General features: G+C 38.9%; 1 protein-coding gene and 1 long non-coding RNA gene across 8 annotated transcripts in view; one reads left to right on the forward strand and one right to left on the reverse strand.

Annotated features, from left to right (window-relative positions):
* The window catches only part of LOC309344287, a 96,970-nt gene that overhangs the window by 65,869 nt on the left and 11,074 nt on the right, over positions 1-20,027 (forward strand). For all 6 annotated transcript variants that reach the window (XR_014157660.1, XR_014157661.1, XR_014157662.1 and 3 more), the window contains exons 3-4: positions 15,624-15,701; positions 17,977-18,089. This is a non-coding gene — a long non-coding RNA (uncharacterized lncRNA). The remainder of the gene's footprint in view (positions 1-15,623; positions 15,702-17,976; positions 18,090-20,027) is intronic.
* NEGR1 (neuronal growth regulator 1) overlaps positions 2,376-20,027 on the reverse strand; it is a 573,510-nt gene continuing 555,858 nt past the window's right edge. For both annotated transcript variants that reach the window (XM_081866559.1, XM_081866558.1), the window contains one exon: positions 2,376-3,431. In XM_081866559.1, the coding sequence (XP_081722685.1) occupies positions 3,307-3,431 (125 nt within the window). In that variant the 3' untranslated portion in view covers positions 2,376-3,306. The remainder of the gene's footprint in view (positions 3,432-20,027) is intronic.

Consider the following 20,027-nt stretch of genomic DNA (forward strand, 5'->3'; position numbering starts at 1 on the left):
ATGAAAATTCAGAGGCTGGTTTGAACACCGGGCTAATAATGCGTTCCAACTGCTCCCACACAAACAAAAAACATTACTAGTCCCTTTCATTAGGTATTATCATGTTCAACAATAAAAAATAAAATGTCACCCTGTTTTGCTGCAGGAATCATCAGACTCCATGTGCTGGGGGAGGATCGTGAAGGCAGTTAACTTGACTATAGAGTTTGGATGAGCAAATGATATTAAAACAGCTATTGTGCCTGTGAGAAACAATGCTGGATATGCTTGGTTTCTGACGTACCTTTGACTTGTTTCTTATTCCCCAAGAGAGCACTGGCAGAGATAATAGCTTCTGCCACCCTGCTCTTTCAACCTGTTGAATGGATTCTAGAACTTTAAAGCTGCAATACAAGAGGGAATACAGAGGGTGGCTTCAGTCAGTCCAACTTGGAGGAGCAGGGTGTGCACCCAACTCGCACATCTTGTTCTCTGCATCTTTGTAGGACCCCACAGGAGACAGCTGAATAAGCTCTCATCGCCCGCTGCAAAGCCTCCGTTACAAAGATGCCAAAAAACAGCCCTTGCAAGTTACCAGTGCTTCCTGCCATCCTAACAAATTTGAATGTCTAGTCACCCCAAATGTCGGGATATTGCACCAGTCCAGTCAAATATTTCCATTAAAAAGTGCCATAGCGCAACACCAGTAGGTCCACAGCGCATGATATGAGACGAATGTATTTTCTCCTTCAATACAGACTGCATGATACATTATGGTTCTGTCACCTAACACTCTTAATATAGGACTTTATTACTATTTCTAAAGAGCCGTACTATTTCTAATGCGTCAACATTTTATTCATGAAGAACAGGAGCTAATAAAGGAGCTAAATAAATTTATAATGTAGGTCTTAGAAGTGGTTTATGTGTAAAATAATTGTGTCGAATCTCCAGCTAGCAACAAGAATGTCAGAGCTTTGAGAACAGGCTTTGTTGAACGTTTTATGATGGCGATATTAAAAGCGAACTGTTACTATGTAGTCAATAACATTCTCCTTCCTCCATGTTTCATAGGGTTAGAATGGGTGATGTAATTATTTAATGTACCACAGTTCTTTATTCAACTGTCAGTTTACTTGAATTAAAACCACTGTGGTTAGCTGAGTCATCGCTAAATTCCCCTTTTAAGCTTTGATGCCTACACAAACTCATTCTGAGAAACAACAGTTTATGTAACATCATCAGTTAGTTATTGCACTTTGTAGTACAGATCTTAGCAACTTCAATTAAAGAGGCAAACTGTTAACACACATCCTGAACTGATGAAAACAAATGAATCTTCTATTAAGTAGCAAAGAGCAATTTCTCACTATTTGTTCTTGTGAATAAATTCGAACGAAAGTCTTTGCACTTATTTTACACTAGAGCAAAATTTGTACAGATTCCCTGCTTTTTCAAGTGTCATTTTTTAAAAAATTGGAAGTGGAAATGCAGTGGATACAGAGTATCAGCTATCAGATTGCTTATTTTTCTTCTGTTTTCAAAGATGAACCTTTACTAACTATGTTTCTTTCACTAAAGTTCTATGTGGGGGTTATTTTCAATGTCAGCTTTCATGGAAGCAGGACTTATAGGAACCAGGGCATTAGAAGTCCTTTCAGAAGAGAAAAATGCAGTTGTTATTCTAACAGGAGAACGATGCTAATGACATTTTGGCAAATAAATATGTACTAGGCATCATTTGAGAATATATATATACGAAAGCAAATATATATATATATATATATATATATATATATATATATATATATATATATATATATATATTTTCATTCTGGTTTCTAATGTTGCATGTAAGATAAACTATGAATGAGGACAAAATAGGACATTTTAAAGGTTATATCCATATGCCTTTGCAGATTGTGCAGCATGAATGATGTTTAACATAACATTTACAACATGTAGAGATGTGGCTGACATGTGGAATAGAGCCACAACAGGCATTTGGGGAACTTCTTCAACCAAATGTTTGTGAAGGGAGAAAACACTGGTATATTTTTGCAAATCAGTGGCTTTTTTGAAAAAATGGCACTGATATGTTATCATCTGTCTTATGTAGCATTCAAATTATTGTTGTTATTTGTGTGCATGAACATGTGTGTTTTAGAGCATGTGTGTATGATCAAAACTCTAATCCTTCTATAGATTTTCCAGACCTAAGCACTATGTTCTATAAACCAACCAACCAGATACTGTACAGTATAAATTCAATAGGAAGAACAATACTGATATGTAGAACTTATCACTAATTATAAAAATACAATAAAATAAAGGGATGGTCATTTTCTCTGCAGCCTTATAAAAATTCTGACTTTGAATGAACAAAGGAAATGTTACATTCACAAAGGAGTCTCTGAGAGATATCTTCTGCTTTGTACAGGTTTGGAATATGCTTTGAACTTGACAGACTGAAAAATGTACCAGCTATTACTTTTTCTGCTGTGCTCAATGTTTGGAGTAGTTCCTTTACCCCAATGGTGGTTCATTTTACAGCCAATAGCACCTTTTGTCCTTAAGAAAAGATTCGGTACCCTTGAGCTAAGCATCTACAAAAAATAAAATTGAAAAATTCCCCTCCCATTTGTTGGTGAGAAAGCGAAAAGCAGTATCTTATGAAGGCACACCCATGCTGAACTGACGAGAAAATCAAAATCAAAGCATAACTGCACAGTGCAGTCATATCACAAGGCTCATTCTTGAAATCTGAGTATCATGCTAGAAGAAAATCTAGGTATGTGATCTAATTTTGAAGAAATGAATCAAAGGCAATATTATTTAGCTTTTTTGTAAAAAAAAAAATCTGTGTAAATGAAGATAGACTCTTATTTAAAGAGGGAAATGGATGTTTGTATTGCAGCCTTAAAGATCACATATTTTTTTAAACTGCAATATTTGGGTTCTTTTTATGTAAACTACAGTCTGCAAATCAGCAGACCATGACTGAATGTTTTTTTGAAAAGTTATAGATTACAAACATGAACTCACAATTAATATCCTCTAAAAGTAATTTCAGAGCTCTCACGTCTTTTTTTTAAAAAAAAAAAGAAGAAAAAGGACAATGTGTACTTCTTCACAAGGTAATGCAGCTAATAAAAAAGAGAGTAGAATTAAAGTATTTACATAATGAGCAATTCTACAGAAGGCGATCATCCCCACATAAGCACTGCTGATTATATCCCACGCCGCTTTTTAACAAACTCTACCAGATTGGATCCAGTCATCAGCACTTTCAAAGAATCCTTAAAAGCCATTCATGGTTCTTTACATTTATTGTAGAACGATGTTCTTCAGGTACATTAAGCTGGTGTAAGAGGACAGTGTCAACACAAGGAACCAGCAGGATAATAGAACTTCAGCACCCCCAGTGATCCCAAGCTGGGTTGTACTTGGAGCTGGAAAAGAAAGAAAGAAAGAAAGAAAGAAAGAAAGAAAGAAAGAAAGAAAGAAAGAAAGAAAACAGATTATTTAGAATCTTTTTGAGCTTTCCTCACTTTTTCTTCTTACAATCAGCTATAAATTATTTTACCAATAGATTTCAAAATAGCAACTTTCAGCAAAGCATAGCTGAAAAGGAAATCACACCTTTACACCACTAAAATTCCTCTACAGCAAGCAGAATTTTATGATATAGATGAGGGCTGGTTCACACACTACATTTTTAAAAGACGGAATGCATATGCTTTATTTCCCCACTTGTCTATTATGGAATCCTGGAAAACAAAGCAGATTCCTTTGTCAATAGGCAGATAGGGCTATTTCATATTGTATAGAAGGTACAGGTTCAAGGATGGCTGTGAAACAGAGAATTTTAGAACTTCATTCTTTATTAGAGCAAAAATGGCTCTTGCTACAATTTCCCTTCTCTCAGCCACTTTCCCCACAGCCTGAGCAAGTATGTTCTTTCCTGGACCTAAAGTGTTGGTATATACTAATTCTTCCCCCATGTAGGACTTTCTTTTATACAAGCAACTCTGCTCTGTCTATCTGTCATCCATCCATCCATCCATCCATCCATCCATCTTAGGCAAATAAAATCACAGGGCAAAATGAACTATGGTGATTATTGCAGAAGAGTGTTCTATCGTTAAGGTCAAAGGCCACTACTAGGATTTAACCCAGTAGAAAGTAGCTTTTGCCACCAGCTCAGTCTACTGCATAAAACTTTCTTTCACTCAGCTCTCTATAATGTTGAAATATGCTTCTTGTGCAGGGTTCTCACTACCATTTGGCCGCCATAGCGGCTCTCTGCTGGAGGATAGACTTGTGTGTGCCCTCAGTTGCAGAGGACCATGTTGTCCCATTAGTATTGTTGAAGTAAGATCCAGTTGTCAGTTCAGTCGACTTCTGAACGTTGAATGGAGAGAGGGAGATGCCTTTTTGTTCTTTGCTTCAGGCAGCAAAGGGTCTTGGGGTGGTTCTGTTCTTTTGTATTTAGTTCCAGATGCATTCAGAAGCTGTGGTGGCTGCTCCTCAGTGCTTGGTGGCAGCACTGTCCTGCTGTTCATTGTTCTTTTGTTTATACTCAGACACATTGTGCTGCAAGTGAATGTGTGCCTGTGCATAGGGTTGCCATATTCCCAAAAGTGAAAATCTGGACAAAGTTGTTGACCTCCCCCACCCCCACCCCCCAACATTTTGCTGATTCGGTAAAAATCCTCCCAGGTGCCATTTTGATGTGTCCAGGAAAACCCAGACATATGGCAGCTCTGGCTGTGCATAACCTCTGGATTGTGCACCACCAAACTTTAATGTACCTCTGCGGCATCTTGCATCTTGCCTCTGTAAGTGCCTCCACCTGGTATGATCATAGTTCTTGACGTGTGGCTACTCAACATGGCTGGCAGCCAACCATGGCCCATTTCCATGTAAACAGCACTTCATGATGCTACAGGAGCTTAGAATTGCAATCCCAGTAGTGCTTTTGTTGTTTCTCTAATTGCTTTAGGATGCCACGGGCTCGCTGTGGTATAGTACACTGTGTGAAGAAGGATAGCATCCTACCCTTCAGCAACTGTTCAGAAAAACAGTCCATGGCTCTCAGCAGTGTGTTCCAGTAAAACCAAGTTGTTTGATCACAGCTTGATACAGCTGTTTTGTGGAACATTGAGTTCATTGTCTGAATGGCTCTCTCAGCTGGTCCACTGAAACATGGGGGTCTCAAGATTGCAGTATATGTTATTCCCCACTGTATTGCTTCTATTCGTTCCTTGTCTGTAAGAGACATGGTCCCCTGTCAAATATTTGAGGAACACCAGGTTTTGCAAAGATGACTTTTTAATTTGGTTGCATCGAAGTCTGCTGAATTATCTCAGAGGGTATTTGGAGGAACAGTGAATTGGGAGTAGGTACAAATGTCTAAGAAATACCTGCAGTTATATTGAGCTGTGATAGTTTACAGATGTTACTGGGGCAAAGCACTTTACACCTTGTCTTGTCTGGAATGACTGCTTTGTCACCACTGCTTTGTGATGAGAGGATCTTTTGTCGCCCAGCATGGCTGCAGTCCAGGATTCATTTGCTTTCTTTTGCTTGTCCAGCCTTTCTCTTTCAGCCTCTGTTCTGAACTCTGCACCAGAACTCTGTACTTTCATAATAAACTCCTCCTTCACAAACATCATCTGTGTCATTCCACAGATTCCTGCTAATGTTCTTGATAACAAGCATCTCTTTTTATAGCTTTGCAGTCATGTTACAATAGGCAGAGAAGCATCTTGCAGATACTTTGCCAGACTTTGAAAATACAATACTTCCTAAGTAATGAACTTCTAGATGTGGATTAAACAAGCTTCTAGTCCATATTCTGAGGCATAGGCTGGTTTTAGGGCTGAGCCACATCAGAGGTGGCCAACTCCTGAGAGACTGTGATCTATTTTCAGATTTAAGATTTAAAATCTGGCAATGATCTACGAGGTTTTCCAGGGAAAGCACTGGGACAAAAAAGAGAATTGCTCAGACAAGGACCTCAAAAGCCCACACCTTTCCCTAGAAAACATGGAGCAAAAAATTACTGTACATTTTATACTAGATGTCTGACAGCTCCTGATGTATTTCAATTAGGATGGTCAAAGGGAAAAAGTCACTCGCAATAATATTGCTTTGAATGAAAACAGCCACAGAGAGAAAGCTTCGCCTTCCCTTCCACTGATCAGACAACAATGGGGGGTAGGGCGCGGGGGCAGGGCAGGAGTCAGTTTCAACGACACTGAGGAAAGGGAGCCAGAGATTGACCTGCAATCTACCAAAACCTCATGGGGATCTCCCAGTAGATCGTGATCGACTTATTGGACATCTCTGCTCTACGTGAATCTGGCTCATCCTCAAAAGCCTTTGCAATGCATGAGGGAGATGGGGATGGATTGCCTCGACTTTGCTGTCATCAGGGTTGATTACATGTGATGAGAGGACATGTTCCATGCACTTTACTCCTTGGGCCAAGCACTGCTCTATCATGTTTCTCACATTTTTCAGTATCTTGTTATGTTTCGCATGTGTGGATGCTGTTACACTCATGTCATTTGCTATTATGTGCACTTCTATGGTATCTCCAAATGTGTCATAATTATTTTGTTGAAGCACTTCAATATTTGACTTAATTCCAAAAGGTAGACTAAGAAATTTGAATCTGCCCCATGATGTGTTAAAAATACATAGGTCAGCGGAATTCCCTATCCAGTCCATTTTGCCAAATGCATATTTTGCATCCAGAATCATAAAGATGTTTATACCAGCGAAACAACACTGAACATCTGCTGCCATTGGAATGAAATAATGTTGTCCTCCATTCTGGGATCCAAGCAAATCTGCAGTTTGCTATTTTTCACTCTGTCAGTGATGCTTAAGCACTCAAGCTATTAACCCATGCGGTAGACAGAGTCATTCTGGCTATAAAACCCTTCTTTCTCCAAAAGCTCAAGTGATTTTTTTTTTAAAGGCTGTTAAAATGGTATCTGCATACCTCCAATTTGATGGATGGCTGTTCTGGATTTGTGGATCTATGATTTATCCCACAAATTTTGCCGGGTTCCTAAAAATTCCATTCATCTTTAGCTTGGGGCAGTTTGTGCCAATTCAAGCTGAGATGTGGTCAAGCATCCTGACCTAACAGTAGTGTGGTAGATGATGTGGTGATGAAAAAATTGAAGACTAGTTTTGAATCTTCCTATAGCTGCTATGTCTTGTCACAGAATGAACAGAGCCTGTGAGGTAGTGTTCTCCTTGCCCTCCTGTGGCCTGGCTTTGATCCTGGTGCCTTGAGTGCTATGCTGTTTTAGGACTTGCAGACTTCCAGGAATTTGTCACTCTGTCACCCAGCCGTGAACTCAGTCTGTGTGTGTGCAACTTCAGAGGCTCTGCAGATGTGTTACTGCCTTTTATAAACTCAGATTCCCTTATTAATGTCTCCTTTAGTTTCTTAATCTGTCACACTGCATACAGTTTTGACCCTGAGCATGTATGATCCTCAGTGCCCCCAAGCGCACTGAACACATTTTGTTTCTTCCTGTTCTGAAAGATTTTAAATGTTAAAGTTTCTGTTTCTGTTAAATGAGAACGACAGCAGAACCGCTAAACCCCAAAAACAATGTTTTTATGATAATGTGATTTCTTAGGACTGTTTAATCACCATCCATTGTTGGCCCCTTTGTATCTGACTGCTGACCTAGGGAACCCTTCTTCAACCTGGTGGATTCTTAAATAAATAAATGTTGGAAATTGCTCCAGGGAAGAGAGACAGAGCAAAAGAGATTTCACGGTCTCTCATATTATGAGGTTAAATATACAAGAGCATTTTACTGACCATTTAAATGAAGCAATATCATCAAGCTTTTAGATCATTATCAGAAAAGTTATTAACTCTTTAGAAAAGAGATCCAGCAGGATCTCACTAGTCCCAGCTGAGGCCTTGCATACTAATGAGATCATTTAAAAATAATAATTAAATATACACTTAAAATGTATACTCTTAAAAGATCACATACAGATTGTTAAAATAAAAATTACAGCAACAGCCCTTTCATTAAAAGTAAGCAGCCCTAATAGAGAAGAAAGTTCCAAAGGGCTGATTGCAGCAAGCTGCCGATTCTGTTCCCCTTATCTGTACTTAAAAGCAATCATAAAAACAGGAAGAATAAAATTACAATATGATAAAATAATAATCACAATAATCATCATAGAAAGCTTTAAAAGAATGAGTGGCATAAAATATATTCCATAGTGGAATACAAGGTTCATATTTCTACCAAACATACCAAATATTCACGAATGTTGCCAAATAATTCATTCCCACTATGTCTGTTTGCTCATATATCTATATCACTAACAGCCTCCAAGCTGTTACAACGTGCTTCCAGAACTTGAGTACATAGTTACAACTCCACCACATATGCCAATATGTTCCTCGTACATTATAACTTTGCCAGCATAAAGGGGAACCTGATCTCGCCATACAAGCTAGTCAGACCGGGGTTTAAAACCAGTAGTGGACCACCTTCAAAGAATTCTCCCTAATGTTAGTAGACATGGACTTAAAGGAACAAGTGGACCAGAACTTAGGCTATTGAGAATCTTTCTATGCCCTTCTAAAATGTGTCTGTGTGTGTATGGGGGGGGGGGTTATTGGGTTGCTGTTGTTTTTATTTTGCTTATGTACTTTGTGGTTTTATATTCTGATTTTATTCTGTGAACTGCCCTGAGACCTGCAGGTATAGGGTGGTATAATTATTCAATCATCATCATCATCATCATCATCATCCAGTTCACCTATAGGGTCCGGCTCCCACACTGATTTCAAAATAGTAAGTGGAGAGAACCGCAATTGTAGGGAATATATCAGAGACCCTGCCTTTCTGGGCACTTGTTCATAGCTGTCAACGTTTCCCCTTTTTAAAGGGAAATTCCCTTATTCTGAATAGGATTCCTTGCAAGAAAAGGGAAAAGTTGACAGCTATGCACTTGCTACAGCTAGATGTTCATAAAGTTTCAGCGCACTAGTGGCTACACCATGCAATAACAATGCAATTTAAGTATGTTGATGCACCAGCCCTGGGCCTTTGAAGATGCAGCACATTACTATGCCCTCAGAAACAAGATGTCTGTCTTTTCTTTAGAGACGGTTTTCCCTAAAATCTCAATGTCTAGTTTATTCACACAGATTTCCCCCCCTCTTAATTCCTGTGTTCTTGCTCCTTAATATTGACAAAAATATGCTAAAAATATGCACAGTTCTCACACAGTATATGTATTATCATATGCATGCACACTCCAGGTTTCCATAAAGTAACTAGCACATAAGCAGAGACATACAACAATGCACACAACTGTATAAAAATACTTCTCGTATTTATTCTTGTATAAGGCACCTCCATGTATAAGATGACCCCTATTTATTTAACTCAAAAGTAAGAAATTAAGTTGTTTAGCTTTTTGGGGGGTGGGGTGGGGGAGGTCACTTCCACCAATCGCTCACCCGCCTGCCTGCCACTGCCAGTCGCTTGCCACAGCCACTGCCGATCGCACACCTCGCAGCACCCGCCAATAGTCTGCCCGCTCACCGCCACACCTGCCCACTTGCCACAGCTGCCAATCACCTGCTCAATTGCCGCAGTCACAGCCAATCGGCAGCAGGCCTTGCGCAGCCACCAATCACCTGCCCAATCGCTGCTGCCAATCTCCTGCTTGCTGCTGCCATTAATCGCACGTCCCCCCTCTGCATTTACTATCCGTGTATAAGACAACACCCAATTTTTGCCTTTTTTTTTTGAGCAAAAAGCATCGTCTTATACACAAAAAAATACTGTACAAATGTACTGTTAGTCAAATTATGCTGCATAAATGTAGTACATAGTAGTTCCCTCTTCATTTGACTCTTTTATAAATGTTGTATATATGATGTGTTACTTGTTGTGTATCGTTTTGCATACAAGTAGTTGAGCTTTTGAGAAATGCACAGGGGGCTGGGACATAAGCAGGCACTCAGTACAAGAGGTAGCCTCAAGCAGGTGGGAATTGCCAATTTCCAGTGTAATTCCATTTAAAGCTTATTCCTCCTCCATCCTCACTCCTCCTTTTGTTATGGGGCAATGAGCGAGCCTTTGTGATTACAGTCATACCTCATGTTATGTTTGCTTCATGTTACATTCTTTCAGGTTACATCCCGCGGTGAGCTGGAAGTACTAGAAAGGGCTACCTCCAGGTTTCGCCGCTTGCGCATGCGTAGAAGCGCTAAATCATGCTTCGCACATGCGCCCAAGCACCAAATCGCAACCTGCTCATGCACAGACGTGCTGCGGCGGGTTGTGCTCTTTTCATGTTGCGAACGGGCCTCCGGAACGGATCCCATTCACAACCAGAGGTACCACTGTACAGACATGGCTGCAGAGTTGTCTGTGTGTGCAGCTTGGCTCACACAAAAGCAGCTAGACTGGGGTCTATGTCTCTGAGCACTGGAAATTATTGTTCCCTCAAAAATATACCGACTGAATTCCAACGCAACTTAAAAAGCAAAAATGCCAATCTAAAAGCAAAACCCCTTTCTACTTTTCTCTTATTCATGTGTTTAAGGAAATGGGGCATCTGCAGTTGTTATTGATTTCTAACATTAAGATAAAGGTAAGCAAATGAGCCGTGCGACTCTCTTAGCTTTCATTTAAAGTTCTTTGGCAGTAGCAAAGGTATCTGTAAAGCAAGATGTTTTGGTAATCAACTTCCAAAATAGACAACAATGCATTTAATTCAAAGTACCCACAATTCACGTCAAGGGCTAAGTTGAGAGAAGTAGAAATGCAAATGAAGGTCTGACCTCAATTTTGCACAAAGGCTTGAATACAGAACACAGGCAGAGCAGGTGAAATAAATGGGGTTGAGGCTGATGAAGCAAATTAAATAAAGTCAAAGTTGTCAAAATGAATTAAACAATGCTGGAGTTGCTGAAGCAAATTATTCAAAGTCAAAGTTGTTTTTTTTAAAAATGGCCCATATCAATTCCATGTGTTCAGCTAATAAACTGAACCTTTAGATTTCATTTGTGAATTTGAAAAAGCTCTCTTTGTCCCAGCCATAATCAGTCACGGACCTTGCCGCAAGGAGCCTAATCCGCACTTCATTCTGACCTGTGCCTTTAAATGCCTTGTAAAAAGCCTTCAACTGGTTTTTGAGCTAGTGCATATGTAAATAATAATAATAATAATAATAATAATAATAATAATAATAATAACAACAATAATAATGCACTGCTCCAAACAGATATTTTGCATTGTTCAAGCTCTGTGCTGATAACTTTTGTAGACTACTAATTAAATACCTTCCCCTCTATCCAATCAAGGCCCTCTTTTGATGTGTGCCTGGCCACTCCAGGCTGGGGAAGCAGATGGAGCAGCTGTTGTCACATGGCCCATCAGCCTGGCAACGGTGATGAAGTATTTCTCCCGATACTCTTCTCATCACTGTTATGACAATGTACGTTGGGAGGAAGTACTCCTCTATTTCTCTAACAATGTCAGATACTATGATAGCAGATTATGCGAGCAAGACGGTGGACGGATTCCAGCCTGTTTCCAAGAAAAGTTCCACCACCCCTGCTTCTCTCACACCAAAGAGGAACAGAAGCAGGTAGTTCAGAATGACAACTGCCACTGATGCACATTTTGAGTAGCAAACAGTAATTGAATTTCTCACAGCTGAGATCTTGCCAACTGAGATTCACCACTGCATGATGAATGTATACAGACCTCTACATGTTGTGAATGCTGGATACGCTCTTTGAAAATTGAGCTTAAAGCTAGACCTTATGGCAGCCAGCAGGAATAACTATTAACAAAGAGAATGCACAGATAGCAATTGAACTGGCTGGCAAAGACTGACACATCACATGGCACGAATTGAAAGGAAATCTCTGCATCATTTAGTGCACTACACTAGCCATGGAGGCCATTTGCACAGAATGCTGTGGGCCTACACAAAGGAGCATTGTTCTGCCTCAAATCACGATGGGTGTTAGGAGAAGGTTCTAGAAAGCATCTGTCCACGATCAAGGGACCTTGAAAAGGAGTAACATATTTTTTTAAAAAAATCAAAATGTAACAGTTTTCTGTCTGATACTACACTAGCCATTTTTTTGAGATCTTCAGGAAATAACTTTCTGAAGTTTGAATGGATGAAGAAACTATGCACTGAAGCACTGAAAAATATGGCCAAATGGTATTATGGCAGAAATTCTTTGTATTAACATGAATAGCAGATGTTATACGCCTCTTAATCTCTTATGTATGTATGGCACACTGTAAATTGGGCAATTCGTGTTATTCTAGGGATGGGTTTGTTTGTGTGTTTTTGCCTTTATTTATTTATTTATTTATTTAAACTATACATAGCCATAAGATTTATTAGGAATAGTGTAGAGAACCAAGCGTCCCCTTTCTTATCATCTGTACCATGAATAAACAACAGGCTCTTTACCAAAGATGAAGCTATATTTTGATTTATTTTTTTAGATGGCTGGTTTAGTACTACTGCTGTAAACTCAAGTCTCCCCTCAGCTGTGCAGTGAGATGGCTTTAGGGAAATCTCTCTTTTTTAAAAATAATAATAATATTTATTCAAGTTTTAAAGGTTACAAAAGGAAAAAAGAAAAAAACACCAAATTAAGCAAAAAAAAAAGACAATACATCACAATGAGGAAAAACAAACAAACAAACAAAAAAGAAAAAAACAGAAAAATACAAACAATTAAAATTTATCTTAATATACTGTAATTTTACATTCTCTTCTTTCACCAATTAACAATCCATTTTTACTTAGTCCTTTATAACATTTCTGCTAAAACCACGTAACTTCATTCCAGCATCCTTCTAACATTCCTTAATTTTACAATGTTTCTGTAAGTAAACTTTAAATTTCTTCCACCGACTCTTCTCCCTGGTCTCAGATTCTGCCAGTCATTTCCGCCAGTTCCATGTAGTCCATCACCTTCATCTGCCATTCTTCCCGGGTGGGTAGATCTTGTGTCTTCCAGTACTTTGCAATAAGTATTCTTGCTGCTGTTGTAGCATACATAAAGAAAGTTCTATCCTTCTTTGGCACCAATTGGCCGACCATGCCCAGGAGAAAGGCCTCTGGTTTCTTCAGGAAGGTATATTTAAATACCTTTTTCATTTCATTATAAATCATCTCCCAGAATGTCTTAATCCTTGGGCATGTCCACCAAAGGTGAAAGAATGTACCTTCAGTCTCATTACATTTCCAACATTTGTTTTCAGGCAAATGATAAATTTTTGCAAGCTTGAATGGTGTCATGTACCATCTGTAAATCATTTTCATTAAATTCTCTCTTAGGGCATTACAAGCCGTAAATTTCATACCCGTGGTCCATAACTGTTCCCAGTCAGCCATCATAATGTTATGTCCAACATCTTGTGCCCATTTAATCATAGCAGATTTCACCGTTTCATCCTGAGTGTTCCATTTCAACAGCGAGTTATACATTCTTGACAAGTTCTTGATTTTGGGATCTAACAGTTCTGTTTCCAATTTTGATTTTTCCACCTGGAAGCCAATTTTCTTGTCCAAATTGTAAGCCTCCATTATTTGGTAATAATGAAGCCAATCTCGCACTTTGTTTTTTAGTTTTTCAAAACTCTGCAGTTTTAATCTATCTCCCTCTTGTTCCAAAATTTCCCAATATTTCGCCCATTTGGCCTCCATATTGAGCTTTTTCTGAGCCTTCGCTTCCATTGGTGACAGCCACCTTGGAGTTTTGTTTTCAAGCAAGTCCTTATATCTTATCCAGACATTAAACAGTGCTTTCCTGACAAGTTTGTGGGTTTTTGCCTTTACACTGGTTGGCTTATGGTGGTTTTCTACCTTATTAAGAGCTACTGATCATGATTGTTGTGTACAGTGGTACCTTGGGTTACATACACTTCAGGTTACATATGCTTCAGGTTAAAGACTCCACTAACCCAGAAATATTACCTCAGGTTAAGAACTTTGCTTCAGGATGAGAACAGAAATCGTGCAGTGGCAGCACAGTAGCAGCAGGAGGCCCCATTAGCTAAAGTGGTGCTTCAGGTTAAGAAAAGTTTCAGGTTAAGAACAGACCTCCAGAACGAATTAAGTTCTTAACCCGAGGTACCACTGTATTGCCTTCAGTGTAAGATGTATGTATCCCTGGGGAATCACAAGTGGGCTGTTGCATCCATGTACAGCTTCTGGCTTCCCATAGGCATCTGGTTGGCTATTGTGAGAGCAGGATACTGGACTAGGTGATAGTGGGGTGTAGAAGCTCTTGGTGGGGGTTGAATATTGAGATGAGGTGAAGTAATTCGGGGTGCTTTCTCCCCTCCCCGACTCAAAGGGTAACATTAGTAAACCCAAGTCAAAAGTTTTGTGTTTCTTTATCTCCCTGTTGTTTCCATATTTTCTGCTCTTATTTCTCTGTGTTTTCCTAAATCTCTGTTGCTCTTCCTGTTGTGTTTCCTAAATCTTTGTTGTGGTTATATTTATTTATATCCCACCTTTCTCCCTGATGGGACCCAAGGTGGCTTACAACTAAAATAGAAACAGCTAAAAAGAAAAGGCAACCACTGGGAAAAAATAAACATGCACAGGGTTGCACTGTAAAACATTATCTTAGACATGGGAGGGAAAAGTAAATTTAAAAGAAACATATATACTCTCTACTCTGGTGAAAACCATGTTCTGTAGTTAACATAGCATGTAGAAGAGGAGTTCAAGAAGCAAAGGTGACTACCTTTACTTCCATGGGCTCTCCGAGAAGCAAGGCTGTCCAAAATGTCTGCAAAGCTTTGAAGTACTCTGCGTTTATTTATTTTTGTTGTTAAAACACAGCAGTGGAAAATTTATTTAAAAGGCAAAAAATTTTTAAACATTTTTTTAAAATCTACATTGCTATGCTTTAACAGCAGCAGCAGCAGCAGCAACCCTAGAGCTGTTCAGAACTCTGTAGGCTAGGTTCATGTTGCAATGGAAGACACAAACAAGCTCTGGAAAGGTCTGAAGCTGCAAAAATCCACACGCAAAGATACACACCACTCAGCGAACTTTTAATTATGTTTAGGTAAGAGGAAGAAGAGACAAGCCCCCACTCCCTCTCAAAAATGTGAATCTTACGAAGTTTTAGCAGGTGTGATACGGGCATTGTGCTAATATGGATTATGGAGGAACTTTCCCAAGAAAAAAAATATCCTCTAGACTGCCTGCAATTTAGCAGACATAATCCACTCTGGATAGGCTTCTATGCTTGTAAATTTCACCTACTTTGGCCAAAGGGGGGGGGGGGGGTTTAGATTCCGCATTATAGTGAATGAGGAACAGAGAGATTCATTTTATACAGAGTGGCACAGAACCTGAATTACAGATTTAAGTGGAGAAAACACAGAGCAACTCAGAAAAAAATGAATTAAAAGAAACATATAGATACAAGGTAATATTGGGGCCACCACACATTTCTACTAAATATGCCTTTGGTCTAATCAAGCAAGATGCTTCTTATGTTCTATTCTTGGAACTAGATTGTTCCTGGTTCACTCACAGGATCTATGATCTTAATATTCATGCTCTCTAAATTTCAGGTGCCAGTATCAGATACAAATGCTCTCTCATCTTCCAGACAATCAAGGACTTTCATCTTTCAATAGCGACCTAAATAAGTAAGTTTGAAAAACTAATGCTTCTTTGGCAATACTTGTAATGCATTGTGTTACCCAGGTACTTCTGCAATATTGAAATTGGTGCTTTATAGTTCTGAGTTTGGTGAATTTGGTGGTCAGGCTGCTCAGGCCAGATGGTCTGAGCATATTACATAAATCCTGGCCCTATTATACTGGTTCCCAATTAATTTCCAGATCCAGTTCAAAGTTCTGATTTCGACCTATAAAGCCCTAAAAATATTTTCCTATGAAAATATTGTGAGTGAGCATAGAGAGCTTCCTCTCCCAGGATTCTCTTTAAAGGTATCAGAGAAATAACAGGTAACCCAATAGAGCTTCATGTCAATTTGTAAGATTGCATTAATCATCATAACAAATAAATATACCTGAATATTTGCTAATTAAAGGTCCTTTCTGAACTTAGCAGAGTATGAAACACAAGAGAGGCAATAAAATTAATGGAAGAAATACGCAAAAGTTCATCCCATTTTGTTTGCTTTGTGGTGCTGCAGTCCCCTGAGTTGGCAATTTAATTGTGTTTTGAATAGCAGACCTAAAAATTTCCCTCATTTCCTTGTAAGAGAAGTCAGAAGCACAGCTGTCACGCTCTTGACAATTTCCAATTTGTGTTGAGTTATTTGCTTCTTATTATGCACAGAGTATGACATGAACAAAACATCACTTTAACTCCTTCTTGGGAATCTTCACCTAATATAATAAATTTACAGAATATAAAATCAAGGCCCCAATTCAGGAACTTTCATTTGCATGAGCAATTCCCTCAGCTTTAAACACTTTGTAGACCTCACTAATCACCTGAATTTTCAATGTTGCTGAAGCAAATGGAGTTCTCTTTTACACTTTCCTTCCTTTGATTACAAAGCAAAGTTAAATTAGAAATCAGTATGACAAACCAACCTTTCATTTAGATCAAAAATCAAGCTAGGAAGATCAAGCATACTGTAGGTGGTATTTCATCTTATCATATTAAAACAGTTTCCTCAATTCACTACATAATCTGGACTGTTGTGACTTCTTAAGCAAGCAGAAAATTATGCTAATCTGCTTTCCTTCATATGAACTTCAAGCTTAATAAATCATATCCAGATTGTACAAATGCAAACACATCAGATCTACAATGCATCTGTTTTATTTTTATTTTTTAATGTAATATTAGAAAGGTAATTCAAAGTAAGTAAATGAAATATTCATATTTCTTCTGGTAGATTGGATTCAGCAGCTGGTAAAAGACAAACTTCAGTGCCTGACACCCACAACCTGTTGACACCAGACCTTTTATCTTCATAGAATCATAAAATCAGTGGGGCTTCTGGTATTGCCAAGCATTCACAAGACTGGCTTATTCCCAGAACTGAAGGATACAAATCTACAAAATAAAAACCCAGCAATGCTGTTCTAGCACTAATTGCACAGAACTGTTGCTTAAAAATACATAAAATACATATTTTGAGAAGGATTTAAAAAACAACAACAAAAAAGTGCAGATTTAAATGCTTATCCCAATGTTTACCTGTTAATGCAGAAACAGGACAAAATGGACTTCAAGGTGCATAGATATGGATATGATTAAAAATAAACTGAACAGTCCACCCCTTTTAGTGAGTCTGCATGCGGATTTAATCTTAGAGCCACCAAACTTGTAAGCCAGCTGAAGCACAAAGCCAACGTCTTTTTCACCAGTGTGATTGCTTACTGTTGGTGTTAATTATGCACCCTTCACCCTAAGGTGGGTTACAACATTAAAACACAATCTTAATAACAGTTTAAAACAACCTATAATCACAAAAATAAGTTGGATCCTGAAAATATATATATAGAGAGAGAGAGAGAGAGTGTTATTAAATTTATATACCGCTCTATACTCGCTCTATGCTCAGGGCGGTTTGCAAGATAAAATCAGAAAATAAAACCACAAAATAGATAATCAAAATCAAAACAAAAACATCCCAATAACTCCCCTCCCATCTGTCTGTCTGTCTGTCTATCGCACCGAGCCAGCTTTTAGTTAGTGCAGTATCTGTATATTAAAGTATATATTCTTGGGAAACTGTTAACCTGAATTATACATCTAATAATGTTTTAAATTGCATATCAGTTGTATATTGATTTCAGTGTATGTACAGTTTTAACTTTTGTTTTGCTTTGGGAGAAACCCAGTGAACTCCTGTTTTCGGAGGTGACAGGAACACAGTTAATAAATTCACCCCACTTACCCAGGAGTATGCTTCACTGACTTTAATAGGACTTGTTTCAGAGTAGACATGGTTGGAACTGCTGCCTAAGATAGCCACCAGACACAACAGAAGTGCTAGTTCCTGTTGCTGTGGGCCCGTGACCAGCTATTCTGTGTTGAACCAATTAAAACAAGTAAGCCTGGTTTCCTTTCATAGTATTCATGAGTCTCCTGTTCCACATATTATCCTCACAACACTGAGACATAGACTGACAGTGAATAGCCCAAGGACACCCAGGGAGTGGCGATTTTAACCCTGGCTTCTACACTCTTGTCCATTTAATATCCTTCCACATTTTGGGAAGAGGCATAGAAATGAATAAGTTAGGGATAATCTTTTTTTGATAGGGCTGATAGTTTGGGGGAGAGCTGGTTAACAGCTCTGTGTGTCACTTAAGACTAACCAATTCATTCTCCAGTAGTATTTGGGAGCCATTCCTATGGAATTTAATGGGGCTTACTTCTGAGTAACATATGCTTACTGTGATGCCAGGGACCCCTTCTAGAACAAGGCTAGACACTTTTCAGTTGAGTTATGCACTTAGTACTTTAGTATTCACACTTTTGCAAGGGAGGAGGATGGGAAGAAAACCAGAACTTGGTCCCACCCATGTGACTTCCTTCATCTGACTCATGTGGCCTTATTGGCCCGGCCTACATGACCTCCTTGGCCACAGGTGACCCACCAGTTCCACAGCTTACTAGCAGCCATCGTCTAAACATATTTTAGTTCTTGAATGTTCATTTTCTGCAGCATCTATATTTGTTAATTAGGCTGCTGGCAGCAAAGCACTACGTTGAGAGACATTTGGGTTAGATCTCTTCAATTTCAAAGAGCTGTGCTACTTCCCATCCCTTTATAATCATCCTCAAATTGGAAAACATGCGGATATGTTATTCTTAAGAACCCTAAAAGTATTCAAATTAGATGTGAAGGTCAAGTGACTGTTTGTCAAATAACTAGTAAATATGGCAGAAACCTAATTCTGCTTAGTTTAAAATGATGCCTGGAATGAGAATTTATTATGAGAACATCTTGGTGTCGGTTGTGGGATTGTGACTGCCTTGGGGCTAAATCAGCCTTAAGGAAGTCTGGCTATTAGGAAAAGAAAGAGAAAGAAACCTAAGAGACCAGATGCTAGTTCATTTTGTAGCTTGCCAAATCTCTGAGGCATGATGTGTGGTGAGTGATCTATTGGAATGTGCTGCCATCTGGGAAGTCCACTAGGCACAGACTCCTTGTCTTGACCTGTGTGACCTCTCCAGCTGTTCCTTGCTTTTCTCTATCTGTATACAGTATATAAATTAATACCCCTTTATCAAATCTCCCTGTCAAACAAGTGGCATCAACAGCAGTACTACCGCACTAAGAGACAAGACACTAGCCATGCTGTCTTTCTAAACTCCACATTAAATCATTTAAAAACTTTTGGAGATTCCCCTCCTCCCCCAGGCTTCCTACTGCAGCCTGAAGATGAATCCCCTGAAACATGTGAAAACATCAAACATTGTCAAAACAAAATAAAAAAATTCCTTCCAGTAGCACCTTAAAGACCAACTAAGTTAGTTCTTGGTATGAGCTTTCGTGTGCATGCACACTTCTTCAGATACACACAGAGGTGCTACTGGAAGGAATTTTTTTATTTTGTTTTGACTATGGCAGACCAACACGGCTACCTACCTGTAAATCAAACATTGTGTTTGATGTTAGCTTATTCGTCCATTCTAATACAGGTACTGGAATGGGGAACCTTGGGCCTGGAGACCAAATGCCTCCCTCCATGACTCTGTGAGCCATCCTTGGAGCTCTCTTCAAACCACACACCCATCACCGACTAGGGCTGGGTGACAACTGGTTTTCAATATTGTGATATATCACCAGCTAAACATTGTGATATATTGATATATCACGATATCTGAAATAAAGAAGGAGCTACACAACGGCAAACAAAAGAAAAATGCATCCAAATGAGACTTTTGGTTTGGGGCTTGTCTACCAAATGGTGGTATTCAGCACAATCCAAAGTATGGGGATGAGTCATAGTGAATACAAATAATCTGGGACTGCCATA

This window comes from Podarcis erhardii (assembly GCF_964252035.2).
Source record: "Podarcis erhardii genome assembly, chromosome: 6".
Classification (NCBI taxonomy): domain Eukaryota; kingdom Metazoa; phylum Chordata; class Lepidosauria; order Squamata; family Lacertidae; genus Podarcis; species Podarcis erhardii.